At 46.8% G+C, this 27815-nt stretch overlaps 9 protein-coding genes across 9 annotated transcripts; 1 reads left to right on the top strand and 8 right to left on the bottom strand.

The window, feature by feature from the left end:
- Positions 1-3561: 3561 nt before the first annotated feature.
- EV420DRAFT_1273006 (uncharacterized protein) lies at positions 3562-4100 on the bottom strand (the record flags this gene model as incomplete). The annotated part of the gene is made up of 2 exons (XM_060467734.1): positions 3562-3839; positions 3893-4100. 2 exons carry the CDS (start codon positions 4098-4100, stop codon positions 3562-3564), a joined length of 486 nt encoding a protein of 161 aa, XP_060328809.1.
- A 2537-nt stretch (positions 4101-6637) lies between these two features.
- On the bottom strand, positions 6638-7550 carry EV420DRAFT_1555186 (uncharacterized protein). The gene is made up of 3 exons (XM_060473637.1): positions 7095-7550; positions 6871-7035; positions 6638-6818 (listed from the first exon to the last, which is right to left on the bottom strand). Exons 1-3 carry the CDS (start codon positions 7443-7445, stop codon positions 6762-6764), a joined length of 573 nt encoding a protein of 190 aa, XP_060328808.1. The 5' UTR covers positions 7446-7550; the 3' UTR covers positions 6638-6761.
- A 4501-nt stretch (positions 7551-12051) lies between these two features.
- On the top strand, positions 12052-12753 carry EV420DRAFT_593869 (uncharacterized protein). Its single transcript, XM_060482732.1, has 3 exons — positions 12052-12583; positions 12638-12699; positions 12748-12753. Exons 1-2 carry the CDS (start codon positions 12215-12217, stop codon positions 12656-12658), a joined length of 390 nt encoding a protein of 129 aa, XP_060328807.1. The 5' UTR covers positions 12052-12214; the 3' UTR covers positions 12659-12699; positions 12748-12753.
- On the bottom strand, positions 12672-14066 carry EV420DRAFT_1555156 (uncharacterized protein). Its single transcript, XM_060473636.1, is given in 7 exon segments — positions 12672-12699; positions 12748-12904; positions 12952-13030; positions 13042-13052; positions 13067-13102; positions 13257-13505; positions 13580-14066. 3 exon segments carry the CDS (start codon positions 13928-13930, stop codon positions 13067-13069), a joined length of 636 nt encoding a protein of 211 aa, XP_060328806.1. The 5' UTR covers positions 13931-14066; the 3' UTR covers positions 12672-12699; positions 12748-12904; positions 12952-13030; positions 13042-13052.
- Positions 14067-14076: 10 nt separating this feature from the next.
- EV420DRAFT_593547 (argonaute-like protein) lies at positions 14077-18861 on the bottom strand. The gene is made up of 28 exons (XM_060482731.1): positions 18580-18861; positions 18298-18519; positions 18104-18223; positions 18024-18047; positions 17819-17976; positions 17680-17765; positions 17565-17628; positions 17003-17515; positions 16793-16948; positions 16608-16739; positions 16531-16556; positions 16343-16476; positions 16226-16290; positions 16061-16173; positions 15994-16009; positions 15856-15935; positions 15714-15805; positions 15510-15664; positions 15367-15457; positions 15273-15314; positions 15203-15220; positions 15085-15154; positions 14872-15028; positions 14808-14819; positions 14733-14746; positions 14596-14684; positions 14372-14541; positions 14077-14314 (listed from the first exon to the last, which is right to left on the bottom strand). Exons 2-28 carry the CDS (start codon positions 18449-18451, stop codon positions 14312-14314), a joined length of 2754 nt encoding a protein of 917 aa, XP_060328805.1. The 5' UTR covers positions 18452-18519; positions 18580-18861; the 3' UTR covers positions 14077-14311.
- Positions 18862-19527: 666 nt separating this feature from the next.
- Positions 19528-20754, bottom strand: EV420DRAFT_593529 (uncharacterized protein). Its single transcript, XM_060482730.1, has 3 exons — positions 19753-20754; positions 19651-19699; positions 19528-19595 (listed from the first exon to the last, which is right to left on the bottom strand). The coding sequence occupies exon 1, from the start codon at positions 20444-20446 to the stop codon at positions 19763-19765; it is 684 nt and encodes a 227-aa protein (XP_060328804.1). The 5' UTR covers positions 20447-20754; the 3' UTR covers positions 19528-19595; positions 19651-19699; positions 19753-19762.
- Positions 20755-21378: 624 nt separating this feature from the next.
- Positions 21379-22121, bottom strand: EV420DRAFT_1644932 (uncharacterized protein; the record flags this gene model as incomplete). Its single annotated transcript, XM_060477711.1, has 6 exons — positions 21379-21507; positions 21555-21661; positions 21706-21717; positions 21773-21812; positions 21871-21919; positions 21970-22121. 6 exons carry the CDS (start codon positions 22119-22121, stop codon positions 21379-21381), a joined length of 489 nt encoding a protein of 162 aa, XP_060328803.1.
- On the bottom strand, positions 22107-23692 carry EV420DRAFT_592808 (uncharacterized protein). The gene is made up of 5 exons (XM_060482729.1): positions 23312-23692; positions 22937-23248; positions 22761-22886; positions 22584-22705; positions 22107-22530 (listed from the first exon to the last, which is right to left on the bottom strand). The coding sequence occupies exons 2-5, from the start codon at positions 23199-23201 to the stop codon at positions 22240-22242; spliced, it is 804 nt and encodes a 267-aa protein (XP_060328802.1). The 5' UTR covers positions 23202-23248; positions 23312-23692; the 3' UTR covers positions 22107-22239.
- A 1395-nt stretch (positions 23693-25087) lies between these two features.
- EV420DRAFT_1644930 (cytochrome P450) lies at positions 25088-27451 on the bottom strand (the record flags this gene model as incomplete). Its single annotated transcript, XM_060477710.1, has 15 exons — positions 25088-25265; positions 25315-25326; positions 25390-25414; positions 25471-25481; positions 25534-25635; positions 25688-25854; positions 25913-26099; positions 26152-26218; positions 26271-26503; positions 26557-26629; positions 26685-26778; positions 26830-26927; positions 26980-27115; positions 27164-27264; positions 27319-27451. The coding sequence occupies 15 exons, from the start codon at positions 27449-27451 to the stop codon at positions 25088-25090; spliced, it is 1617 nt and encodes a 538-aa protein (XP_060328801.1).
- Positions 27452-27815: the final 364 nt, after the last annotated feature.

The raw sequence follows: 27815 nt of genomic DNA, 5'->3' as shown, positions 1-27815 counted from the left end.
TCCAGGGCTTCACGGAAGACGATGCACCCTGAATCTCAGAAAATCGTGGAAAATGAAACAAGACCTACACGTCTTGTGAGCAAGTGAAAGGTGGGAGATAAATTGTTGCGCACTCACATTTGACTTGGACCATTGACTGAGCGATCAAAATTCAGCATTCAGCATTCCACTGCCGTCCTTCAGTACCCAGTGCTCAGCCAATCTTGTCCAGGGTCTTCGGATGTCGCGTCTTCAAAAAAATTTCCAACCCGTCGCTATCCCTACACAAGAACATTGAAATCAGTATATTGAGCATATACTGTATGAAGGAAAACACGGACCTGGTAAAAAGAACTGCTTGAAGGGCATTCCTGGCATCGGATGACGGATTTTCTAGTAGTGAAGTTGGGAGCGTTGCGTCTGGTGGTACCTCTCGTAACTGTTGTCCCGCGACTATCACTAGCGTTCCTGCATTCTCCCTCTTGGACTTAGCGAGACAGTCCCAAAGTATACTTAGCGATGTGATAGCAGAGAATAGCGAGGAAAGACAGAGCCAACTCACAGGCGTCTTTACTCAACATGATCCTTGCATCACGTCACCTCGCCAGCGCAACCTCACAGCTTCACAAAAATCACTTTCGTCCATTACTCGAAGAAACTTAAATAGCGTCGCCTGCTCGACAGAAATGAACGATATCGCAATTGAGATGATAAACTCAATTCCTGGAAAAACTTCTGCGGCCGATATCTTGTATGATGCACAAATGCATGTTGAGCAAGGATGAATACATCGTGATGGCGGGATCGCCTCTTTAGGTATGTATGACGTTGCTTGGCAAGGACTTCCGACATAAGCCGATCGCTGTCGTCGACATCGTCGTCGCACTCTCTACCACCACCACCACCACCATCTGCGCGTCGAATACGGACCGCATACGTTACCTTTGCTTTACCAATCACTCCCCATCCTGAGAGATAATTGCCAGTCGCTCTGCATGACCAGTGTTCCCGACAGCCATTGCGGCTGATGCCTTTCTCAGAAGTATGGACAACCCTGTGCGTTTTTCTGCGGTCGTCTATATCAAAGTGTACTGATTCTCTACTAGGAGATAGCAGTGACTTCATGACGTCCAGCTATTCTCAAATCACCAAAAGTTGGCTCGATATCGCCTGGGCGTTGTGTTGGATAATCAAGGCGATTTGATTGCCCTTGGAAGACATTTCATCGCAAACGTATGGCATCTATTCCTCTCATCTGGACAACCATTGAATGCTCGCCTTTCTAGCTTGGCAGGCATATCGACCGGAGAAGGATGTATGTTGCATTGGGTGCATACAACAGAAAGACGTTCAACCTGCGTGGCAGAACTATATCCAAAGGAGATACAGACGATCCGTTCGCCGAAGATTATACATCCAGGCCATTATTATAGTATGTACCTTCTTACTTTGGGTAAAAGCTTTTTGTTGACTCACTTTCTTCACAGTAGCTCACACGTCAAGTTGTGCCGTATACATTAAAAACGATGACTTAGATTTTGATTGCCTCGCTAGATGGATAGGACGATTAGGGACGATTGCATTGCTTCGAAGACGTGACACCATGTATAAGAGCGCTACGGTTGTTTCACATATGCATCCACGGCCCATGCTTGTACAAATGACAACCACCTTGCACTTCACTTCCAGTCTCCTTCACTGATGAGCATTCCCGCGAGATAAACCAGAAACAAGTTGTCCGACTATGTTTTGTCCTTGTCGTCCATAATTATGATACCGCGACGGTGATGCTCGCGCTCTGCCAGCTTCAAACTCCTTTTCGCGTCTTCTGACATCGGCTTTTCGTCAAGCACCGAAGCTGCCTCCCTCATCCCTCCGGCTTTCCCTTCAACGCAGTCGCATACGACATCTTCTCTTTCCCCTTTCCGACATAAAGGTCCTCCCAGTCTTCCTCCTCGACCTCAACGGCCTCCCATTCCTCTAGATGGCCACTCTCAGGCATCATCTCGAACTCTTCCTGCTCGTTCTCTGAGAACCAATCAGAACAGCGGCCTTTGGCCTAGCGTCGACATGGCACCGCACCTTTGTTCTTCGTCGAACGCAACGACATCTGCTTTACCTCTTCGAGGATAGCAGTCTCGATCGCTTTGTCGATTTCGTTGGAATTGAAGTCGAATTCTCCTAGTACGCCATGAACTTGCGCTTTACGATCATGGACCCTGATGATGAGTGGGCGGGCTGCTCTACGGCTGCGGCGTTGGTGCGCTTTAGAGGGCATAATGTGCAGGGGATGTGGTCCCAAGACTGGTGAAACAGCTTTCCCTCGATATCACCGATATATACTATTCCGCGGTGACTCATGGAGTTGATGTATGACTCGGATACCAACTTGACTCGCATTTGGGCCCTATCACCGCCACGCTCTTTTTCGTGCCTATCTAACAATCAAACGGTGAAATTCGAAGCGAGGATCACGCCCAGCTTCCGGACATCCCACGATTTCCGGTACCGTAACATCTTCCTCCACCCGGAACCGCTAGACAAGCTGTCATTATGTGGTATATACATCGTCCAAGGAAAAAATGTCCGTGATCATTCGAGTCATATCCAACGAAGCTCTCTTCCAAGCAAATTTATGTTAATTGATAGTACCCAGGTGGCGATTCTGATACCACGAGACCCTGTATCCATTTCTCATTCGTTGCCGCATCCTCGTCATCCGCATCTATCCCTATCTTTTGATCGACAGCCTTCGATGCATCAACCGCGGTAGCGGTATCGTATCGAGTCAGGGTGACTTGATTGGATCTGACAACGTCTGCTTCGGAATCCATATTGGAAACGCTAGTTATATTTCTGCGAGAGTCCTGTCGGTTCCTCTCGGCTGACAGCATCGACGTTGAGACGGTGGATGATACCACGTCTGTCCTAGGATGATACCGAATGTAGTCGATCCAATCCGACGGTGGCCAGGACGGTTTCAGCTGAGAATCGAAATCCGACAAGGAGGCATTACTCCCTCTTCTCTCGTTATATTGTAGCCCGTGCTCCTGGTTCCCGCTCTTCGATACGGATGATGATTCGTAATATGGGTTGTAACTCTCTTCAGCCGTCGCGGATAACAATGGAGAATGATTGCAAGGATCATATTTAGCACCCACGTCAACGATTCGAGGTAGAGATGGGACGGGTCTGGATCTATTTGCATAATACGTCAGAGGCTTTCCGCCCCTCTGCGCGCTGGTGGTGGCGGCTGTCGATGTCGACGAGAGTAAAGGGGACGGGTCAGAAGGAAATGGAATACTATGGTACAATGCTCGAGGATTGCCCTGTTTACGGCGCAGGCAGAAGATGCTGAGACCTATGGCAGCTAGAAGCGTTGCTACGCCGAGCACGACACCTAAAACTATGGCCAAGGTATTGCCTCCTGTTCCTCCTGGAGTCGAAACGGGGTTGGTAGTGGATGTGGGTACACCAGACGAAGAGGAAGCTGTAGAGGACGATGGCGAAGAGGATGAAATGGACGATGAAGTCGAAATCGAGGTTGATGGTTCGTCGGCTGTGTACCTGTCTGCTGATGAGTTACAAATGCGTGTACAGGACTCCGTGGGAAACATACCTGATTGCATCAACGACGATGTACTGCCCGCCAGGCGCCATGGATATCCGAAGAGTGTGTGTCGTGTTGCTCAGTCCCGTCTGGCTCCATCGTACATCCCACATGACGGTCTCTGAACCATTCCCAGCTGATGTGGCAGATGTGTCCGTCAAATCAACGGTGGTGGATGGGCCATTGTCTAAGGTGACTTCAGTATTGACTTCGTATGGCCAAAGCGGTGCGATGTAGTACACTGCAACGCCTGGGAGGGAATCATCAGCAAAATGACCATCCATATAGCAGGCGGAGACTCACCTATGAATGTGAATACAGCCGCTGCAGAGCTGTCTTCGCTCAGAGAATGGCTTCCACCAAAATCCAAGGAGGAGTTATAGATGGAATGGTCGTTCCAGATCCCTTGGAACACAACGTGTCCATCTGTGTCGTCAATGGTGATATTGTTGAGCATGGCAATGACATGCTTGATAAGGATGGAGAGGACCAGCAGGAACATGCAAGACATCGTCTGTCAGTGTTGGCGGCTGACAACAAGCACCATCGCCTATCCATTGATGGAACACAACAGAGCGCGTCAATCGGCGCCTATTATTGTGATATGGGATCTATGTGTGGCTCTGGGCTAGGGAAAGTGCGTATGAGAATAACCGATGAGGTGCCGGCTCACGATTATCCTAGGGAGCTTGCAAAGGATTCAAAGATGCCGATGAGCCCGTCTCGGTTTCCATGACGAGCAACAGAATTCCTGGAAGGTTCGTTGTGCGAGTTCAGCCAAGTCCGTCAAGGTACGAGGACTGGCACTGAACGGAAAGTACAAATGATACAGGCGTCACAAGCAATCGCTAGAGGATAAAACAGAAGCTAAATCCCTGCTACGGTGCATTTTTGACGCCTGAGAACTTCTCGCAGATTCCCGTACAGCTTTTCCCAGACTTGCATCGCGGTGCGTGATGGAGAGTTTTGACGCACTGCAGGTGGAAGCGAGGACCTCCCGCGCATCGGCCCGGTCGGCCGCTGGTATAATTCTGAGTCTCTGCAATAAGTAAGTCGTTAGCACCTGGCCTTTCTCTCGCACGACTCATGCTCTGTTTTCTTTTGATTTCCTAAGATATTGCATCTCGTAAATCTTGTTTATGTCCGTCATGACTTATATAGACCTCGAGGAAGTGGAGTGGCCATACCGACCCGGAATCCTTTAATTATCTGCGTAATATGCTTTATTCCATGGCTATCAAGAAACGATATCGATGCGACGTTCAACGTAAATTCGAAGGAATGGATATGCCGTCTATTCATAACCCTAATTCCGTTGGCATAGTATCGTACATTGTGGCTATCCAGACGTTCACCTATCCTACATGTTCTCCCCATCTGCAATCCTTCCGAATTCTACTCTTCACGCCCGATTCTGTACGGCTGTGCAGCTAATCCAAAATCGCACATGACATTTGGAACACCACATGGACACCCAAGGCTTCGCTGGTGAGCGATCTCTCATCGCTTCAATGTGGCGGCGGTGCGATCTCAACGCAGCCTCTTGTCTGTGTTTCAAGGTCATGGCAGTGACGTTTTTCCCAGCACTGGCTGCTCTTTGAACAATCCGACGATGTGTCTGTCGAAATGTTGTGTGGTTTCTCACGGACCAAAGTTTTCTTGATTTGGATCTCGATCTCCGCAGATATGGGCTAGGGACGAGGGAGACTGGTATTAGTGATAAGCCTTTGAGCTCGGAGAGATGGGATGGTACCTTGTATTGTTCTCTATGTTCTGGTTCTTTTCTGGTGTTGGTCGAGAGCTGGAACTGCTCAGGCTCAAGTGACCAAATGCTCGCGTAACTTCACTCGACATCAAGTTTCTAAGGAGAACAATCAGGTTTGGGTGTTCTCCAGGTGGCGGTAGGTTGGTAAACGCGCCTAACAGCCTTCTTCGGTACTTATACTGCCCCATGCGCCACACGTGGCTGCGTTCCTCTTGTTCTTATTGACTTATTATCTGCCCTCATCGTCGGTTCGATTCGCCAGAGGAATGGTCTCATTAGGAATATTACTCTCATCGTTGTTCCTTTGAATATTAGTAGTTGCACGCTTCACTTCAACATTTATAAATGAACCGGCTCGGATGCTTAAGCTACGTAGACTTTCTTTTACAATAGATCATGATGACGTTACAAGTGACGTGAGAGGGCATTATCGATTATCGTTAGGGAGTGTTATAAAAGAATTGGGGTGACTAGTGTTAGTAACGAATGTATGGAAATGGTATGAAGCCCAAATGAATGTATATATCGAGCGCTGCTCATTAGGTACCGGGATCCAGCAGTGAAAACAAATCACGCTTCCGAGACAGCTTAGAAGGTAATGATCCTGTCTCCGGAACTGAGAAGATCTGATGAAAGAATGAAATTAATACGCGAAACAGTCACGAACACGAGGATGCAACGTACCGGGTCGGTACTTTCAGACTCGGCGTCGACCTGCATATCTGACAGCCCCGGGCCGGGGGACACACTAGCACCCTTTGAAGCCTTTGATAGAAGTAAGTTAACACAGAAATGGACCGTGCCACTCATGCCTAAGTACCTCTTCGGAAGCCATGATATCCATACACCTCTCCTTGTGGTAATTCCAGCACCGCAAGTAATACTGCCTCCCTCTATCCAGCTTTACACGCGTACCACATGCCAAACACACCACGCTTTGGGGCTTTAACTGCTTGGTATCCACCCAGCGGTCGGAAGCAAGGATCGCCTTGCGCTCGTGTCCAGACGAACGAGAGGGAGGGAAGGCGGCGGCCTCCTTGTTGGATCTAATGCACGGCATTGAGTGGCTAAGACCGATGAAAGAAATATGGAAGGATGGAAAGATGTAGGGGGTCGCGTCCTTTTATTTGAGCGGTGTCGCGCACACGTGATGTCATAAATACAAAGGAAGATGTCCGTTTGAGGCATGCGTTGCTTTCTTTGTTGTCTCTGCCTGGGCGATAGGCATCTCATCCGAATTGAGATCTAAAAACTGTGTTTCCCAGATGGATAAATGAGTGTACCTGGGACTTCATATAATTCTTCTCATCCAGTAGTCACCTCTCGATTAGAATTTTCAATAAAAGCTGAATACCTGATTAAATACTGTATGGTACGTATGCAATAGTTAAGTCCATGGTATAAATATTAAGACATTGAACGTTTGCGATTGAATCTAGGTGGCAAAGCGCTAGACTCACGGTCCTGCCCATTCAATGTCAGACGATATGAACGTTTAGAATAAGAAACATTGCACCTCGATAGTTTTCCCATCTTCGCCTGACTTCTCCATCGTACGGTCGCTTGCATCACCCTTATCAGACGGAACGTCGTTCGTAGAAGCTACCTCCCCCTTCTCCGTTTCTATCAGTGCCCCATGGCTACGGAGACTATGTCGCAGCTTGATAGTGACCGTTAATTTCTGAGTTACCGAAAGACTTATTAAAAACAGGGTGGATAAGTTCCCCAAGTAAGTCATACCTCGTCAGGGTGCTTTGACAGCAAGTTCTTCCCCTTTTTCTTTGGTCTTCCCTTTCCACCTTTCAAGCTCAAGCTACCCGCCTGAGTTTCCAGACACCTCTTTTTATGTCGGTTCCAATTGGCTGGATAATACCGTCCGTTCCGCTTGTCAAGTTGTATCGTCTTCCGACAAGAGAGACAAAAGACGCTATCGGCGGTAACCGAGCTGGGATCAATCCATGTGTCTGCTAGAAGCATGGATCGACGCGTCTCTTCGTCGTTAAAATATTTGCTCTGTGCCGCGGCAAGTTGTGCAGGCATTCCTGAACGGTATCGACGCGAAGATTTCTGCTGGGTGGCGTGGGAGACCATGGAGAATATAAGATTGAGCTTCGAGTCTCGACGATATCCTGGGAGGAAAAAAATTGGCTAAGTCAGAAGTGAAGGTGGTTGTCGAATCCTAAGTAACAGTCAAGGCGAAAAGGCGCGGCACGTGAGGCGCGTCCAGAAATGGTGACGTCACGCCGCCCCGCCTTTATTTTCTACCAACGAGGCCCAGCCCGACAGTGTTTGGCCCTGAAAGGCTGGGCACCCAGTACATTCCGTATAGTCCATCGATATCTGCTCACTGACGTCTACTTACCGGAAAATTTCTGCCACGGTTTTCGCTGACTCTATGGGATCTTCGCCGGTCCAATACTCTCTATCAATGCCGGCAAAGTTTATGCCACTTTTTCTGCGACTTCCTGCTCGCTTGTTTCTCCAGGGGAGATCGCCATATGTATGGTACTAATCTGGGCCCTCTAAGAGACACTGATGGAGCTGTGGCGGTGGCGCAGAATCATCGTAAAGTACTTACTCGTGGCTCTGGTTTAGTCTAAACTTGCGAAATCGTCACTGCGATTGTGCCTTACTCTTGGCTGAGGTACATCTCGCACGAACTATGGGGTGCCTATGGCAGGCTTGGGTTCTACGTACAGAAAGGATTAAACGGATAGTAAAGATCGTTTCATCGGTGAGTGTTGCCAGTGTAAATTGAAAGCTGAGGCATAAAAGAAATCACACTTACTAGCCGGTCTAGTACAAGATGGTTGAATTTTCATTTCTTCTGGGGCTGTATGGACTCGACCGCTTAGACTATTCGCTGATGCATACCGCGCTGCCTGTTTTTGGGATGGGTGAGTATTTGCGCTCTTTTCTCTTTTAAAATTCAAAATGTAGCGTGTACCGAATCGTTAGATGGACATAGAAAGGCGAAAGAGCAATCTTAGCTCAATCGTTTTGTCCATCTTAGATGAATGCGGTCGCGGATGCCCATGGAACTACTTCGTAAAGAGTAAGCCGGGCGACGTCACTCGGAATGGTCATAAATATCCGTACGTCTGGAATCCTGCCAGCTCTTCTCTCTATGATAATCTGGTTTAGTTTATATCTCTATTTCCTTGGATTCACTGCGCCAAAACGCTTGCGTATCTCCTCAAAACCATAAATCGTGATGTCCGCAATGCTCCGGGGAGGGTGAATACGGTTTTGTACTGACCCCTCCCCAAGGGGGGGTTGTGATACGGTACTTTTAACTTCATTATTACTTACCATGCTATATCACGTGAAAACATCACATGACTGACGCGTCGCAATTGTAAACCTTTGTCTTCGCGTTTTTATACATTTTCTTGATATAATGAAATGTAATTCATTTATAAAGATCCATCGTATGTGACTGTACATTATAAACTAAAGTATACATATGATATTATTGAATTATTGTGCTTGACTAGCTCCCACATGACAGGTAAGTTACCTCGACGAAAAGCCCTCCAGTGAGGGGAGTTAAAATACCAGTAACCAACTGGTAGCTTACTGATCCGAAACCCTGGTGTATCAAAACCTAGAGTTTCATGCGCAACCCTATATTGGGCCTCCACGAGCGACTATCTGCTTGAATTCATTTGTGAAATGCTGCTTTCTCGAAGCAATGCGGCTGCATCTTACAAACACAGAATGTACTCATGGTGCCGACCGCCTAGGCTTATTACCATTTGTGATGCTTCCCGTTCCGCACCAATGAATTTTTTGGGAAACGTTATCACCTGGTGCGATAGTTGAGTACACTTCTCAGTTTAGGCGTCTAGGTAGCTTCAAAAAAACCTGGAATCCGAAATCCTGAGAGGCACTGTCAAGTCATCGACGAACATGATTTATATGGCTGGACATCTGTCCAGTGGTACTGATGTAGGGCGTCAGAAGAGTGAGATGCTGTTGACTGAGATTTGATGTCCTACGAGCTGGCTCCATTCGAGAGGAGGCGATCGGATGGGAAAGGAGAGGGGACGTTTATTTCTGCACAAGGCCACTAATCATCCATTGCGCGGCAAAGTCTAGACGCATCGACTATACAAGGAAATATATAAAGACTACGAGTGGCAACAGGACCAGTGTTTGTTGACTTTGTCTACCTTTTTGGCCGGCCATCACGTGTAATTCTTGTTGGTTACAAAAGTCGAACTTGGACCCTTAACCAAAGTTTTGACCCCCAACTTCGCCGCTCTCTGACATCACTGACTTAAATTAAAATGACCCCAACGCCAACCAAGAAGGTCACCACGGCTACCGCTCGAAGCAAGACTGCAAAGAGCACATCAAGCTGCACCAAGCGAACACCGACTCCCCTCAGGAAACCGAACGGCCAGGCATCCCTCAGCCACCACAGTCTCGCGGAGCGCATCGTACTCCTGAAGGCAGATCCCTTTGTCGACATGGAGCGGTCGACGGAACACACGATTTTCTGTATTCGACCGGGATGCGACGGTAAAAATGTTCTCCTAGACAAGAGAACGTCCTATCAGCTTTCGAACTGGAAGAAACACTGCAAAAAATACCACAGCGATAACGACCAGGAGAAAAACCAGGCTGGACGCAGCGTAGACAATCCGGGCCAAGACAAAGTGGGTGTGGCACATCTTAACATTCCTTGCTACCACCATGTTCAGCTCTCATAACAATGCCCCCCCGTAGGAGAACGCAAGCCGACCTGCGCAAGCTGAGCTTCCAAAGAAGACGAGAGGGGCGCTTCGAAAAGGACGCGTAGTAAGTCTAACAGTTTCTCGGTGTCGAGTATCGGACCCGACGCTAGCGTACTTCATCTAGATAAGGGCTCTCCCTGAAGAAGGCGTGTTGCCACCAGTCCTCGGCAGAAAACGCGCTCTCCGCTAACGTAGGATTCAAACCCCTTTGCCTATGTATCTGTGCTAACAGGGTGCGTTGGTTGACAGAAATCCCGGAGGTCCGACTGGTAGGCGGCGGACGTGGTCAAATTTTACAAGTGTACAATATTCCAGCGCACGAACCAATCCGAGGTGTTTGATCCAACCAAATTTCAAGCAAGGCTTCAGGACCAGCTAACAAGCGGCCCGGTGCTGAATCTTTGAGAGTCCAGTCGCGTCGTTGGCTCAGGAAACCGATCGACCCTTCATCGGCACCCAGGAAGGCAGGAGACCTTCCATAGCAAGTAATTCGTGCCGAGAAAATTCAAGGAAATCTGCCAGGTAGTCGTAGTTTCGTCACGTGATATTAATATTTCGCGCGTCATAGACTACTAAATCATCTACACAAAATGCAAGGGTTCCCCCTATGAGCATCCTCCTTACTCAAAGAAAAAAAAAAAACAACGAACCTCCTGCGAAAGAGTGAGCGAGGACTTGAAGGGAAATAAATGTTGATATGGTGGTAGACACGCGCGCGCACATTCCTGCACACACCCGACCATCCACCCACTCCGCTCTCCTAGCCTTTGTTGATTGTCCTGGCCTTCGTTGTGCTGCCGTCTGCTGCATCGAATACAGGACCTTGCTGACTGGAAGACGAGGCGCCGCATGTAGGAGGAATGCAGGGCCGGCAATCTGAAAGACATGTTAGGTGCACGAGGTGTGGACCAGTTCGGGGATCGACTTACCACGTCACTCCCTTCCATCCCACGTCGACTTCCCCTTCCTCAACACTGCATCACCATTCCTGCCAAGCAACAGCATTGTAGTTCTTGAGTTCCAGACTTGTTGGATGGCACGTAACGGAGATGGTCGTCTACCTGGAAAAGAAGTTAGGGCTGGGGAGGAGGGAGTGACGACGTCGGGGAGGGACATACCACGCACTTCCCGCACTCATCCTCCCGATCACACTTCCCATCCCCTCCCTCACCTCGACGCCATCCGCGGTAAACGTCGAGCTACACGCCCTGCCGACAGTACACCATTGCGCATCCTTCAACCTGGCTTAGCGGACGAATATACGTCGCGTCGGGACAATCGGCGACGTCTAGAGCGAGGGGCAGTCGTAAGGCCGGGTCAGGGTTGAAGAAGTTGGTAATGCACTTACCATGACCATGGACGGACACATCCGATCAACGTCACAACGAAACCACCATTGAAGATGGATATCTTGCTCGGCGGACAACGATACGTTGCGTCGGGGAAATGAGGGCACAGTCTGAGGGTGGGTAAGTGTTTGGACTCGTGAGAGTGCAAGATAGACCTACCATGCACACGCCCTCCCCGTGATTCCTCCCTTAGATCCATCCCAACTTCGTGCACATTGTGGTGACCCCTTGCAGTGCCAACCCCGGCCTAATAATACTTCGTCGAGGGGGAAAACCCTGCTCGGCAGAGGACGATACATCGTGTCGGGAAGACGAGGGTACTCTGAAGGAGGGTTAACCTGAGGATCCAGATCATCAGGAAATGGGCGTACCACGTACAAGTTCTACCCTCTCATCGACATGTCCTGATTTCGTGCATCTCGTAGCAGCTTTGTGGTAGATTCAAGTATAGTCGAGTGCTCGCATCGATGGGAAAGGCTTCGCTCGCCGGACGGTCTCACGGCAATCCCAGGGTCGGGAGGACATGTTAACATCGCCAGGACGAAGAGAAGGGAGCTGGATCGAGTTCAGAGCAAGGAGGAACGATCGACGATCGAGATACATACCATGTTCACCGAGGACACAACGCGTTGACATGTCGTGCATCTTCAATTCGTAGATCTTCCTCGCAGATACCGCCGCGCACCCGACTCAGAAATCTTGGGGACTTGAATACACTGAAGGGAGGCTAAAAAATAACGATGAGTAAAATAAGACACGAGAGGGATAAATGTACTCACGATATCAGCAAGTTAAGAGCCGCTTGAACACGGAAGGAGAGCCATGGCACGCGTCAGTCGGTGAGCGAAAGAAAAGAAACGACAGAGTTGTTTACCTTCTCAACGCCTTCGGAATACCTTCAGGTCCACAGCCAGTATTTTCTTCTGCTAACCACCACCACCACGGTCTTAGAGTTGAGCCTGGTGCATTTATCCTCTACCTTTTTTTTCTTTCCGTTTTTCTTAGGTTCACTTTCGGGCAACAGTCGAGTACAGCAAGCAAGGAGGTATGTTCCTTCTTTTTCCTTTACCTCGCTGATTCTGGGCTTAGTTTTGAAGAATGCATCCGAAAGGGGGTTGGTTCCCGTTACGCTGACCAGGTAAGCCCAACGAATGAGGTGTTGATTTGTTCGTGCTAATTGTTACTTCCTTAGTCTTTAACTGCTACGGTTTGAACGTGAAGTGAAGACCTGAAGTACTGGTTACGCGACGTGAGGTGAGTAAATTTTCTTCGTTGTTTCTCTCTTTCAAGCTCAAGCTGTAGGCTTTCGTTTTTCTCTTAGGTCAACGTATGGCGTGCGCACGCGCATTCGACATCTATTTTAGTGATATCAGTAGCATCAAGACGGGGGATGCCTCTGCTGCTTCGAACGCAAAGTGAAGTATCGAGGTCGTCAGCAGGGAGGGTGGTGCCACTGATCTAAGGCGAGTAATAACTTTTTCGTTACAGCTCTCTTCGCTCAGCTTGCAGGAATTTCAGATCCATGTGCTGTTCGCAATGTCGAACACCTGCTGCAGCGTTCTCGACACGGTTAGTTGGCAGGGAGGGGCAACGACGCGGAAGCCAGAGAGAGGTACGCCGACTATCTTTTGTTACCCTTCTCCTTTGCTTCAATATTCTTCAGGCATGTCGTCACCATGTACACGTCCGCTTTTTCATTTGCAACTCGGTATAACGAACGTTTGAACGTATAGGTGCGCGTACTTGATCTTTTCTTCTGTCGTCGACCGATAGGCAAATGACATCCCTCTGTCACCTTGGTCCGCAAGAACAATGGTTCCCGACTTGGTTGCACATCCGGCGAGGGTAAGGATTGGTGTGGGCAGGTGGATGGTGGTGTGTAACGAATCTTTTCTTTTGCTGCCTGACCCTTGTTCATATAGCGCCAGGACTCGAACTTGGGCAGGTCTAGGGATAGGGCATGTTTGTGTGGTTGCGGCGATGGCGGCAGAGGTACGTGTAACCCGTTCAAGTTTCTTATTGATGTACTGACTTGGTTTTAGTAGTCTTGCGGGCTTGTTCTCCGTACGTACCGTTTGTTATATTCTTGGATGTGAACACGATAGTTGAAAAAATGATAGATATATTTCCGCACTATAGGCATTGTGTTGTCATTTACGAGTGAAAAGGGATTGAACAGGTGCTTTGACTGTGAGGGTGTGAATGGGAAGGTGGTACAAAGGCGAGAGCGGTAGATAGTGTATTTAGAAATGTATGTGTACAGAGGAAGGAGGCGACAGTGTGGAGGGATGGCTGTGACAGTGTGGGCGGGTGCGAGGGAGCTGGCAGACGCTGCACTCCGGGGATGTGCCCGCTGCGAGGAGGGAGTGGATGTGGTGGTGCAAGGGAAGGGGGGTGCTGCTAGCAATGAGATGTGTGCGACGTCGTACGACAGTGCATAGGTAGACGACATGAGCAGTGTGTCGGAGGGAAGGTGTCGAGGCATAGATGAACATGTGGAAGGGATGGCATGGAGGGTTGTCAAGTGACTGGGAGGTTGTTAGCGCTTGGTAGAAGCCAGTTAGATACAGTGGAGCCTGCATGCATTTAAGGTAACTCAGACATAAATCTATAGTTCCAGCCAAAATAATAAATATTAACTTTATTTCACAAGCAAGCTATTCTGACTACAAAAAAATAAACTATTTGTACAACTGAACATTACAGACACTAGCAATTCACATTTGGGGTTGATCAGTAGAAAGAGAAATATAGTCAAGTACAGAAAAATGAAATATAACAGAAGAAGAAAAAATCTCAAGTAATTTGCAACATATATTTGGATGAGCTGGGAATGGCAAGCTAGTCTGATGTGGATGCCTATTGATCACTAGTACATGTATTGTCATCAATCTTCATGCATTATTCACAAGGATGGCTTACTTACCAACCAATGCATCACATTCTGCTGGTTAGAATGAACTTTTGGCTTATATTCACTTCTATGATGTTCCATGATGTAATCATACTCAGTTGAACCAGAAGGTCCAGCATCAGAGACTGCTGGACCTGCAGGATCATAATGCTGTTTCGCTTCACGACAAACTATGTGTGCATCTACCAATACAGGATCAGAAATATGTATTATTTTCAGAAAAGTTATCAACTTACAGTAGACAGGTGCAGGAATACTAACAGACTTTGTAGCTCTTGCAAATGTATAACATAACACATAGGAGAGTGATTGAAGAGCATCCGGACTGAAAGATCAATCAGTCATGCAAAACTATATAAAAGTGAAAACTTACTTAAAATTAGATTCCTATAGGTGAACAGATAATCAGTAGTAATAAGAGAAAAACAGAACCATCCAGAAGACCTACATCATGAAGAACCTGTTGTGATGGAGATTCAATACTAAAATATAAACAGTTAGAATATACTTACAGTGTAATAGGCACTTCGACTAGTGCCTTTCAGACCACCATGACTCTGCAAATACCAGTTAAAGAGGACTGGACTGGTGATATCTCGATCAATGACAGTTCCTGCAATAAGATTTCCACTATCACGATCAATATCTTTGGCATCATCAGAGAAAAATCTAAAGAATGCAGTATTGAGGAACCCTGATAATATTAACATACAAATTCAACATACCGAATATGATGTCTCTTGATAACTGTGATAAATGTAATCTTGGGATTCACACCTGCATCTTGGCATGCAGCTAGTAGGATTTAGCAAAGACTATGTTAGAGAGTTGCTGGAACACTACCTTTCAAAAGTAGAAGTTCTAGACAAGCATCAATAAAATGACAAGTTATAAACAATCTGTAAGATTCTACCTTTGTTTAGAACTTGCTCAAATTCTCCTTCAGATACTCCATCTGTTTAGATTATTCAGGAAAACTTTTCCATAATGCTAAATAATAAATTTACCTCGGAAAAAGATTAAACGCTTAGGCTTGGCACTTGCATTTGTAATTCTTTCAACATTAGACCTATTTGTGATATATGACTGGATTGCTTCCTGTGAATAAAGATATTTAATATTGATATACAGACCTAGAGGATAGTCATACCTTTGCCATATCTCTCAGACTAGATATCATCTCCTGTCTTGAAGTCTGCATACTACTTTTTGCAATATACTTAACTCCCAACTTGTCTATACTTGAAACCAAAGCAGCATATGATGGTGCAATACTTCCCGGAGAAGGATGCATAACATCTGCACCTATATATGTGTCAGTTCTTGAATTAACAAAAGAGAACCATGCTCATACCCATTATAATTGTAGCATTCTGAGGGTCTGACATTACTTTGGAGCTTTCACTGGTGAGAATGAAATTACATCCATCAAGTTTTGGGTTAATCCTGAGATTGAACATCAGTTTAGAAGAGAAAATAGTCATTTTATAGCTTACTTCAGTGCGACATTTGCCCAGTATTGCATTCTGGCATTAATACATTTTCCAGCTTTGAGACATTGTGTAGCGACACCAGCCTATAAGCCATAGATTATCAGATAATCTGCATATTATAGTAGTTATATTGCTATTCACTTTGAATTTTCCAAAACTGTAATGAAACTCATTAGTTAAGTAAATATTATCATATACTATCACTCACTGCTTGATTTCATTATATATACCAGAATTTCCATAGTCCGAAAGGACAGTGACAATCAGTTCAGGCAAGCATTGGTACTTTGCCTGATATTCACGTCCTGCTTGCCTAAGTTGCTGAGAGAATATTAGCACTTTTCAGACAGAATACTATTGCTTGCATCCATACTGCAGAAATATTCCCAGCTCCATTCTCAAACTTCAGCAGTGGGTTTGCCTGTCTTACTGTCATGCCTGTCACAAATCTCAGATTTGATTATACAAAAAACTGAATACTCAAACTTACCTACTGACTGACACCCTTTAATCAGATCTTTGATCATCTTCTGTGCATCCTGCAGAGAAACCAAAGAATGGTCAGCATAGATAATGATCATCCACTCTTTAATTGATGCTGCTTTATATACTGTTTTATCACGCCTAATACAATATTAATGTTACACACTCTTTATTGAAACTTTCTTAAATGCTTACATATTATATGATCCAAAGGTGGGAGTCTGGTCAATGATCTCAGTCCCTGTTAGCTATAAAGAATAAGAATAGCTTACAAAGGTGGTCTTTCCTCCACACAACAGCTTTGGAGCTGGTAAAACTCGAGCATTGATCTCCAAAGGTAGCGAGTCTGACTTGATGTTAAAGCCAAAAGCCTTAACATACTCAGACTGCTCATACTGAAGCAACTATAACAAAGTATAAGTCAAGAATGCATGCAAAGAAGAATATTCCAACAAACCTCAACACCTTTCTTTATTGCAGCAAGTCGTTCATTAGGGTGCTTTGTTGAGAATTTAACAATGGCAGATGTAGCCTCTGGAGGTATTTCTTTCCTGACACTTTGCCCAGGTAGCACTTCACACTTCTCCAGAGGTATAAATGCACCTGAAGATGTCTATATGGAATGTCAGCATGATGAAGAAAGACAAGAGGAAGAAACTGGTACAACCTCCACACATATAATATGTGGGTACTGTAATAGCTGATTTTGCTGCTGGAAGTATGCTGCAACAGTTGTCACTGCACCTCCACCATGAGGAGTAAAGGTCAGCATCAATGCACTCCTGTTAGTGAGCCTCTTCACTAAAACAGGTTTCCCCTTCCTTCCATGTGCCCCACTGCCAGCTAGGGTAGGGACAATCTTCATTCCTGAGAGAAACCTTTGAAGACGAATCCTCTCATATGGAGGTAATCCTTGTTGTGGATCAAGTTGGTGAGCCTGATGGGAAGGCAAACCAAGATACTCGAGACACAGAGATATAAGGGAGCCATCTTTGTACATAATACCCATCGTAATGTCAACATTAATGAGAAGTCGATCAAAGGCAGGGTGAACAGACTGAAAGTATCCTTGACAAACCAACAAGCCAAGGCCGATGGACCTGGTCTCATGCATATAGAATGACCGGCCATGTGAAGGGTAAGCAAGAGAGGGAGCCATTCGGATGACAACATTAAGGGCCTATGTCATGTCAACAAGTGGATCCATAAATTAAAAGAGGGAGGCTCACAGTAAGTGCCTTCTGCACCTCACTATCATATGATTGCAGTCCCTTGGTGAAACGTTTAAGCATTCTAAAGTATTTATCAGTATCACGGAGATGAGCACAAGATGTTCAAACTAACTCCAAGTTGACAACACTCGATTTCATCAAGCAGATGATGAAGCGCTTGGGGGCCCGATCTGAACCATTGTCCACCATCAAGTCGAACTAGATGGATATGATATGAGCAATGCACAATGAGAGAAAGGGAAAACGTCTACCTGACGCTTATCAGATGGTCCCAAATCTAATTCATGGGAAGCAAATGATATCTTCTTCCCATCATAAACGGCGCAGGGCGTAAAGATGTCTCGGAAATCATTCTGCATCTTCTCAAACAGAGACCTGTTGAAAGATATATCGAGTTTCTTCTCCTTGTCTGGGGGTTCTGTCAGCTATAGAACTTGCCGTCAGCGACAGACGCACCATCATCGCCAACATAAATTTGAACTGCAATGGACGCCCTCAGTTCTGACATCCAGGATTCAGAAGAAAAAGAGACTAACCGTCATATTGATAGATCATTCCTTCAGGAACAGTTGCTTTGCAAACATTCACGAATATCTTAATCAGGCGTCCTTCCTTCCCATACGAAGGACGTTTCACCCCGACGACTTCGACAGACGCTTCACAAACGAGTCAAAGAAAGTTCGGAAATCAAAGATAGATTAACGTGTCTGCCGCAGAGACAAGGACTTACGTGCTATATAAACAGAGGTTTGCAGAGTGCCTTGGTCTGCAACCCCCCCACGAAGGCTGCTCTGAGCATCGGCAGAACCAGCGCCAGGTGGACCTCTTCTGGTATCACCTCGCGTTGGTCCTCCCGCTTGACCATGAGCTTTTCGTGGAGCCATAGAAAGAAAGCTAGTAAGTAAAAGTGCTGGTTGATGAGGGTAATATGGAAGGCGTCCTTGAGTAACGTCTTCGGTTGCACGTCCCTTTTATGATAAGCGCGGTGCCGAGATGCCAGTGCCAAACGTGCCTTATTTGCTGCCTGACTCCCTCTGACTGCGTTCCTCGCAAGATGCATCACTGCGGCAGATGATTATCACTTGCATCGTGGTGTTTACGTGCACGAAAGGGGAAGGAAGAAGTGCCTACGGATGGGACATATCAACGTCCTGCACTACTTACTGTTGGCGAAATGAACACATCACAATCCTCAGTCGATGATTGGACACGGCCTGTACGGCTCCTCGCAAAGTTGACCCCTTCCACTATCAACGTGACATCGATGGCGCTTAGATAGTTGCCAGGTCAGAAGAGCCAGCCATAAAAAATCAGGAGGCATTCAATTGGGGGTAAGACCGGTACCATCCCTCACCAATAGTAAAGAGCAGCCCGGATCACCAAAATTCAGCACTCCCTTTCCACTGTAGTAGCAAGGAAGCTTTTCGAAGATTCCGCCGAATCAAAAAACGCATTGGTGAATGATTCTTCGAAGGGGTGCTATCTTTGTAGATCACATTTCGTAAAACCTATGATTCCATGCAGTGAACACACTGCGAGGTGTACTTGTTCCGTCGTGACGCGTAATGGACCCGGCTCTGGTACCGAGCAAGAGAGGTAAAAAAAACGGCGCCAACGAGAGAGAGAACATTTTACGTTGTTCTTCTCAAAAAGGCTGCACATGATTCTGGAAGTGCATGCTGCGAGGAATAGCGTAATCTGTTAGTTTGATAGAACGCAAGAGGAAGAACCTGACGTACTCTATGTTTATCCTTGGGCGACACTGATTAGAAAACCACAAGTAATCATTACAGGCGAGCCTTTCTGCACTCCGCCGCATCAAGTTGAACAACATAGCCTTGAGAGCAATATCGAAGACATGTATTCCGAATGTGCCGCCGCATATGCTCTCATGAGCAGTAACACAGGTATTTGCGTTGTTCGGTAAAGCACAAAACGAATTGGTTCAATCAAGACCAGCTCGCGGTTTAAATTGACGATCTCACTGAAATCCGTATTTCTGAGTTCCTGAAACTCGGGATGCATAACCTGAAACAAGAGTTAGAACTTTCGTCGGTCGGTATTGGGAACGGGAAAAGCGTACCCGAGAGTGTTCCATAGTATACAGTTTATGTAGTGGTTCTCCATTGACGCTATGTACACATCTTCAAGTCAGTCTGAACATGATCGAACAAGCAGTGCTCACCGATATTCGCTCAGCCAAAACAGAAATTCCTCTGTACACGCCCGGTAATCATACTGTGATAAAGACGTGTCTTCATCGTGGTAGCCAAAATACCATGCAGCTCTCCGATCATAACTACCGCCTCGACACGTTCCAAGAACGCCCAAGTGAAAAACTCCTCGCTTTTAGCCCATCGAATAAGTCGCCTAATCACCCTATACCACCCATCACATATGGCGGGGAGTCGCACAAGCGTATACAGAAATTTCCTGTTATGCCCGTGGATAAGAAGTACGAGATGGCGAAACTTGTCTGTTGGAAGAGCGGCTTGCAATTGCAAGGCAATGGAAGGGAGAACTGGGTGTCGCATCCAACAACTTGTGCGATCTCTGTTTAATCCGGGGGATGAACGTGAGCATGATTCGAAATTGAGGCAAGGTCCTTGGGATACTGCCATCTTGACGACAGCTTCTCGACGACATATTCTCCCATCCCATTCGTAGATCTGTCGATAGTGGTGACCAACCCGTCTTCGCCTAGGCTCCAGGTCCCCCAGAGCACGTTGGTCGCGGATACTGCACGCATACCGAGCAGTGGCAACGTCTTTCTTCCATGTATTGGGTTGCAACTGGAACGAAGAGCACTGCCTGCTCTGAAGAATGCTTCGGAATGTGCACATGCGTACGGAAGCAGTTTTGATTGCTGATTTGAACATCGATCTGCCGTGCTCTCACGCGCAAATCCATAAATACGAAAGCTTGCCGAGTAATGATGATGATTGGTGATGAACTGCAATGCTCAGAAGTAGAGTTCCGATCTATCTCCGCGACAGGGTATGGGACGAAGGGTTCAGGACCATTTATCTGTTGCTGCAGGGAAGCCGCAAACATGGCACCGCGATCGCTGGGAAGACATCCCAAGGTGCTTGAAGAGATTTCTGCTGAAGATTGCAGGATACTTCGGTGGCCTGATGCATTGAATGTAGATGAATGCAACCAGAGGAGTGCTTGCCCGCGTTGTTCTGAATGCGATAACGTTCAACTTCCCTCCATAGAGATGATGTCAAGCGCGAATGATTGCAGTCCTCTCGCCATCCTTGATATTTCTGTCTTTAAAGGTATCCTTTTCGTAGAAGTGGTTGAAGCCACGGATAATGTAGTAATGCGACTGCGCGTAGAATGAGGGTGCCGTTGAGGAAGTGGTAGAGGCGGCGGACGTAAAGTGTTATTGAGACTTTGTCAGGGCAGTAGGGATGGATAAGAGGGAGAATCAGAGCAACAACATAGGCTACATAGGCCATTGCACAGGTAGTGGAAACGAGTCATAACACTTTCATTGTAAGAAAAGAGAAAGAAAATAGCAAGGCCGGAAAAGAAGAGCGCGAAGGGCATATGAAGAGGTACTGGGAGCAGGTCGATAATCATGGGCGCCTGCCACGTCTAAAGCCCGGCATACTGTATGTGGCGGTTTCTGGCACGATCGCGCGGGGAGCCATGAGAGACGATGGTCAAGTAGTTTTGCGGGAACTGCATGATTAGTACAGCAACAAGAACCGCGATGAGGCTCGACGTTAGGCTCGTGAACCATAAGTTATTCGTCCATACGTTGGAACTAGTAGAAGGCGATTGGTGAGGGTGGGATAGTGAGTTAACCATTCGAAGCGGTAGCCTTGGAGACTTCGAATAGAAGCAGCGCAGACACTTGGTTGTAATCAGGCTGCATGTTTTGTGATGTTTGAACGACGAAAGTCGTCAGTACCGTAGAAAAAATGTCAACCTATAATAATGTCAGAATTACGAAAGAAGGAGAAACCTAAGACGCACGAAATATATCATGATATCGATGCTATCGCGAGCTCCAGCTAACATTTCCACGCCAAAATCCGCTGCCCGTCGACATATATGCGCCAAATCCAAACATTGTCCAACATCTCGTGCCCGTAAGGGTCAAACGGGTAGCGCGTATTGTACTCACATAGAGTAGTGCCTACCAATAGTTGAATACATCACAGAAAGAAATCAGAAGCAAAGAACTCACTGACTGTTCTTCGCCCCAAGCAATGTTTTATCTTGCATAGTTTTCTTTACGAGCTTAAGTTCCACATTTGTATGAAGATATGCCACGGCTGCTGCAATTTACACAGCTAGGATGCCGTTCAGCATGTATATCACGTATGTCCATGGTAGCCCTGTAGAAACCAGTTAAATAACGCGGAGCCTATGTATGAAAGGCGCTTACCGCTTGCCGTCAAGGTCACCTATCAAGAAAAATTCGTGCCACGTAGTTTCGCGCAGGATTCTGCGCCAGTAGTTGTCGAGACAGAGCCGCACAGACAGGGGATCGAAGAAAGATGGTACAGAGAGAAGAATGATACGGTCACATGATGTCATGGTTGATAAATATTGAATTAAATTAATATTGGTAATAGTATAATTTATAATTTATATTATTGTAGTGAAATAATATAGAATATTAGTAGTATGAAACTCCGGTGTGGGGCCTAGAGGATTACTGCAGCCCGTCGTTCACGTACACTTTCAATTCTTCATCGCTAATTGAAACGAATCTTTCCTTGGCCCATCCCTGTATAGCCTCGAAATTCCGGCACGTATGTACCACATCGTCTCGTCGCCTAACAGTCTGAGCTTGCTCATTCCACTGCCACGAGATGGGAGTGATATCCGCCGCGCACATCAGCGCCTGACGAACGTGGCCCAAGCAATGCGCGACGTGCAGTTTCCTATGTGGAGAGTCGACGCCTGGATAGCGTTCCGGATGCAGTGACATTCGTACCATGTCCTATTTCAATCTAGTCGGTTCACGTAAAGACAGACGGACGGGAAGTAGCTCACCAGGCAGTGCAGCTGGTGGAACACATCCAATCCACTCATGTAATAGCCTTCTTCATGAGGCAATGGGTACGTGCGATTGGCCATCTCCATCGCCTCCGACTTTGAGACCCGACTGACAGTATCTGAGCATACCATCAGACACAGTAAAAAGCAACGATCGAGAAAAAAAAAACTTACATTGATATAGTTCTGCCCAAGCTTGATCAACTTCATCGGTAGGTTCTTGTTCGTAAATAGGCATGTCCCAAGCAAAGCCGGGGTTGAATTTGACAGGATGGTACGAGACGACATCTTGTACTGGCGCTAAAATAGTGTGAGTAATGCGTCGAGGATAGATCACAGTCTTCACATACAATATAGCTTCCAGTCACTCTTGCACTCCGGTGGCTGGAAGTACCAAGTGTACAAAAATAGAGCATTGAGGATAGCCGAAATTCCAAGAAGTATCAGAGGAGACCTCGCCACTATCACCGTAGGCGAGGAAGAAGAAGAAGAGGGAATTGACGTTGGGGGATAAGAGTACTTCATTGTGAGATATTCTCGTCCATGTTGTCTACATTTATACTCTCTGGAGCGCTCAGGAACAGCGCCGGAAGTGATACAAGCATCGGTACCCATGCATCGCTTTTTCTCGCATCTGTTTTACAGAATTTATCGGATGGGTACTAAATACAAGAATCGGGAAATGAGTTGTCTGGACGTTGATCTTTGACGTCGACGAAACTCACCGACAATGAGACAAGTGATCCGTTCGCGCACGAAGCTCTCCCGCTTCAAGCGGCAAGCGCGCAGCATTGGTTCCGGGTGCTATCAGCTATCACTTTCCACCCATTTCGCGCCAGCGCCCAAAATATTTGACAACAATGGGGCACGAAGATGGGAAAAGAGAATTTCCCGCGACTCTAGACACACCATCCCATACGAATGGCCCGTGCAATGGGATCTGTTGCAGATATTTTGCGAGGAAGGCGGAAACAGGCGGGAGAGGGTTCACCGGCAGATAAATGCGTAAATCACCGTGGTCCGTGATGTGATCAAGGCTATCTGCGGACAGTGATACAATGCTGGCACCAAAGCGGAAGGCAGTCATAGAAACAGGTTATTGTTCATCGTCGCTGAACGAAAACCAAGGTTGACGGTAGCATTCGCTCATCCGTCTACAACGCGGTGATGATACCGAAGGCCGAGTTGAATATTATTCCGAGTATTGATGTGGCATGTTTCAAGTTTCGCACCGAAATAAGATACGACTAGGATTACGATGATTTACCAGAAGGAGAAAGGTACAACATCGCAACTTACGTGCTGTGCACAAGAGCGCTGCTGATGCATATCTTTGACCATGGCGGTGATCGGTATTCAATATTCAATAATGAAGATCGCTGGCTTAAAAGGGACTGATTGTCTGTAATGAGATGAGATGAGTCATCGGAAGGAACTTCGCTCGCCTCGAACCTCACCAGACGCCGCAGGATATTACCATCGCAATCCGTGGCCGCCTTGCATTTCTTGGCTCTGCATCGAATTTCCTGGACACACAGCACTAACGGTCCCCTTCGCGACGCTATTCCTCGAGATGACTGTGATCCATACCTTGGCTCTATCAGACTTGAAAATGAGACAGCAGCAGTTGTGTATAGCAACTTCATGACATATATGAGGATCAACAGTTGCCCCTTATGAAGATGCGATTTTATGAGAATATCTGTCGGCAGGAACCTCGTCAACGGAACCTCGCCGGTTACAGCAACATTGGTAGTAGAGCCGACTCTATGAATCTGATCGCCAACCCGACGGTTACAATTCTGGGAGGAACTGAGCACAAAGGTTCTCGACAGAATTTCTGCCACGTACCGTCTATCCGCATTTTGCTGCCTCCCTCGAACCTGCGAACGCTACCTATCCGACTAGAGAGGACCAGCGGAGAAGAAAACAGAACTGGATATTCTCCAACATTGGTATTGCGGCATGGAGCCAGTATTAGGACGACAGCCTTGCCAGCATGCAAGTCTGGGATAGTGATGGTTGAAACAGGGAACTAAAATGCCGAACGTACCGGTGCGCGGTGGAGTGAACCAGCCGGCCCGGTTGGCCGCCTTTTCGTCGGTTTTCTGGATTTTGCATCGTTTCCTAAAGATTGGACAACTTGACAACTTGCATATACTGTTGGCTCGCAGGACCCAATTGATCCACCATAGTTACGAAGCTATGACTGGTCTTGCGGTATTTGGGTGGTATTCCATGTTTAAACTTTAAAGACTTTTCCGGCGAAGGGACTTTGCATCAGGTCGCTGCTAACCAGTTTGACGGGTTTCGTTTACTTAGGATATTTAATGCTTAGGCAGAAATTGGGAGTATCACAGTAAGCATTACAGACATAGAAGAACTTTGACCATGAAATAAAAGAGCACCATTCAAATTTAGCTAAATCTACAGGGCTGAGGGCAACAGTTCTGTTAAGCATATATCATGACTATCGTTAAAGCTGGTATCCAGCGAAAGAGCTACTTGTTGAGAGGAGTGACAACGAGCGGGATCTGTGATCCCTCCTGCGCCTTCCCCGGAACGATGGGGATTAAGCCGATGCCCGCTGGACCATGCTGTAAGTCCGGTGCTCCCTTCGGAATGCTGAACTCAAAGTTTCTTAGAAGTTCCGTGACCACAGATTGCAACTCCATGACGCTACAATGTGGTGAAGGTCAAAGAATTTGAAAAGATGGTCCATACTCACGCAAATCGCCACCTATTGACACGAACGGTCATACGTTAGAGTTGATCCGTCATAGCTAGGGCTTCGAATACTCACCCAAGGCACCCACGAATACCGGCACCTGTAGTTGTGAAGGTAATCAACAGATGATCTCAAACAAAAATATATTGTTCTTACTGAAAGTCAACCTACCAAGGAACGGAATTAGCGGGCTAGTATATAACAGAGAAAATATCATACAAATTCGCATAGACCCCAAGAGATTCCTGCTTTATTCCGCGATCTTCAAGGAATCGACGAGGATTCCACTCGGCAGCGTCGTCCCCCCATACTGATGGAAGGCTAGTATAAGACGATCAAAAACTAGCCCTCGATAGAATAAGAATGTGCTGACTGATTGTAGGTATACACAGAGGCGAAAATGACTTGACCCTTGGAAATAGGAACTTCTGAGCTTGATTGACCATCCGAAGTCACGATAGGTTGGGCTAGAGGTAAGACATCATCCTGGGCCGGTTCGCGAAAGAGACCATGCAGAAGAGGATGACAACGAAGAACTTCCTGCAGTAATCCAATCATCATCAGCTAAAGTTCAAAATATAACTGAACGACATCGCACTTTAATAACAGCGTTGAGCCAAGGCATTGAATCATAATCACTCGACGTGAGCGCCCCTGGAGCTTTCGCTTTAGCTATGGAGATCTCTTTGCGTACTTTCGCTTGATCCTCAGGGTGACGACTGAGCTCATAGAGAAGCCAGGCCATCGTGTTCGCAGTGGTGTCATGACCGGCTGAAATAAATGTCCTGTCATACTCAATTCAGAGAACCGAAATATATAAGGATAGAAGATGCCTACGCTAGCTGGGAGTCGATTTCTATATCGCTCATCCTCTTCTTCATATCATCAGCGAGATAAGACATTGCTGGTTCTCGATATGAGAGACGAGTGCGATGAGTAGAATAGGACCCACATACCGAGAACGTTAACAATATCCTTCTCAGCTGGATTCGCATCATTGGCGACTTCACTCAGCTGTTTCTCGAAGATAGGCCGAGATACTTTCGTGGCAACGTCCTTAAATCGCTTCAGTCGCATAGCATCTCTGCTAGGCAGCCGTTCGAGCAGTAAAAGCACCCATTCCGGAAGTACGCGCCAGAGAGCGGTGAACAGGATCTCCCACGTTGTCGGCCACAACAGAGATTCGCCACTATGAAAGGTAAGTATGCAAAACATATCCCAAACAAACCCGGTCACACGTACAAGAGATTATTAAGCGCCGTCATCAGCTCAGTTTGTGCACCGTCAAGGGAATTGAACTTGTATCTGAAAGACGCTGGCAAGTTGGTTGTAAATGACTTTGATGATCATGAGTGCAAGATAGATCGTACTGATGCCTATGATATCCAATGCAGCCTTGCTCGTCCACTGGAGCACATTGACCTCTTTGCCATCCCCAATGTGCTCATTGATCTTTTCTGTAAGCTAGAGTGTTCGAATGAGTCAATATCGCGGAAGCCAGTGTACCTGCCGCACCTTCATGGCTGATGCCTGGAAGACGGTCAGAAAAAGCCGTAGTTGGGAAGCCGTAAAAGCAGGGCCAAGGATTCTCCGTTGGCGTTGGTGGATGTTGCCTAAAGCGCCAATCAGACAAAAGCATGGGTTACGCAGGTCCCTTTGGCATACCCTCAGCAGTGACTATGCCTCGTCCAGTGAGTGCTTCGTTGATCCGGTAGGTGTCTCTTGTCTTAGGGAATCGGTATCCAGATGAATGGAAAATATACTGCAATGCCTTAGGGTCTGCAACGAACAAAACATCTTGCTGCGCTGATTGTTAGTTTCCAATGAAAAATAAGCAATAGGCACTGACTCCGAAACACCCGCCAGTGCGGTATACGGTGCCGTACTGTCGGTACCATTCCATTTCCAAGTCGCCTACATGCTGACGACTACGAAGAAACACTTCATGACCTAATAACGAGCTGTCAGAATAAAACCCAGATATTAGAGTCGAAGCAAACAAACCTAGCAGCCATGAAGGACGAGGTGGTCCACGAATTCTCTGAGTCACAGATCTGCGCTTCCAGAGACGCAGAGGAACAGTGATGAGAAAATATGCGATGACAGGAAGAACGAAGTGATAGAAAGTAAACTGCATGGCGCTGGACTCGAGCAGAAAAAAGGCATTGAGAGTGCCTTTTATAAGTGAGTCCTTTTGAGTGTGAAACTGCTGCGAAGAATTCGGTTGATAACAAGAACTTCTGGAAAACGGCCCGCCCAGTAATCGTAGCTGTGTCATGCTTTCCCCCCTTCCTCTCAAGAAGATTCTTAACGAAACTTTACGCGAAGACGTTTGGATTGAGTGTGCATATCCCGTTCAAGAATCAACGTGTGAAGGCCACTTCTCCCATAGAAGAAGACTCGGCGGAATCCACTCGCCAGCCTTGTGTTCGTCTCTTGGTCCTATGGGAATAAATTCTTTAATGGTCATTTATACGAATCTCACACTAGAGAGCATGCCA

This window comes from Desarmillaria tabescens, assembly GCF_030435595.1.
Source record: "Desarmillaria tabescens strain CCBAS 213 chromosome Unknown EV420scaffold_26, whole genome shotgun sequence".
NCBI classification, from domain to species: Eukaryota; Fungi; Basidiomycota; class Agaricomycetes; order Agaricales; family Physalacriaceae; genus Desarmillaria; species Desarmillaria tabescens.
Note: the sequence above shows the minus strand (reverse complement) of the source record. Positions and strands in the feature narration are given on the sequence as shown.

Excerpts from the sequence above, each read along its gene's own strand:
- EV420DRAFT_1555156 (XM_060473636.1), bottom strand. The coding sequence starts at position 13,930 with ATGCCTCGACACCTTCCCTCCGACACACTGCTCATGTCGTCTACCTAT. Across the intron at positions 13,506-13,579 it reads ATGACAACACAATGCCTATA|AACAAGCCCGCAAGACTACT; the intron begins GTGCGGAAATAT and ends GTACGTACGGAG. Across the intron at positions 13,103-13,256 it reads CAACCAAGTCGGGAACCATT|AATATTGAAGCAAAGGAGAA; the intron begins GTTCTTGCGGAC and ends ACATGCCTGAAG.
- EV420DRAFT_593869 (XM_060482732.1), top strand. The coding sequence starts at position 12,215 with ATGTACTCACGATATCAGCAAGTTAAGAGCCGCTTGAACACGGAAGGA. Across the intron at positions 12,584-12,637 it reads GTTCCCGTTACGCTGACCAG|TCTTTAACTGCTACGGTTTG; the intron begins GTAAGCCCAACG and ends TTACTTCCTTAG.
- EV420DRAFT_593547 (XM_060482731.1), bottom strand. The coding sequence starts at position 18,451 with ATGGCTCCACGAAAAGCTCATGGTCAAGCGGGAGGACCAACGCGAGGT. Across the intron at positions 16,174-16,225 it reads GAGCTGGGAATATTTCTGCA|CAACTTAGGCAAGCAGGACG; the intron begins GTATGGATGCAA and ends ATATTCTCTCAG. Across the intron at positions 15,029-15,084 it reads ATCAAGAGACATCATATTCG|ATTTTTCTCTGATGATGCCA; the intron begins GTATGTTGAATT and ends TGCATTCTTTAG.
- EV420DRAFT_593529 (XM_060482730.1), bottom strand. The coding sequence starts at position 20,446 with ATGTTCAAATCAGCAATCAAAACTGCTTCCGTACGCATGTGCACATTC.
- EV420DRAFT_1555186 (XM_060473637.1), bottom strand. The coding sequence starts at position 7,445 with ATGGTCTCCCACGCCACCCAGCAGAAATCTTCGCGTCGATACCGTTCA. Across the intron at positions 7,036-7,094 it reads TGTCAAAGCACCCTGACGAG|AAATTAACGGTCACTATCAA; the intron begins GTATGACTTACT and ends TCGGTAACTCAG. Across the intron at positions 6,819-6,870 it reads AAGATGGGAAAACTATCGAG|GACCGTGAGTCTAGCGCTTT; the intron begins GTGCAATGTTTC and ends TTGAATGGGCAG.
- EV420DRAFT_592808 (XM_060482729.1), bottom strand. The coding sequence starts at position 23,201 with ATGGGTACCGATGCTTGTATCACTTCCGGCGCTGTTCCTGAGCGCTCC. Across the intron at positions 22,887-22,936 it reads GAGTGACTGGAAGCTATATT|CGCCAGTACAAGATGTCGTC; the intron begins GTATGTGAAGAC and ends ACACTATTTTAG. Across the intron at positions 22,531-22,583 it reads TCCACCAGCTGCACTGCCTG|GACATGGTACGAATGTCACT; the intron begins GTGAGCTACTTC and ends AGATTGAAATAG.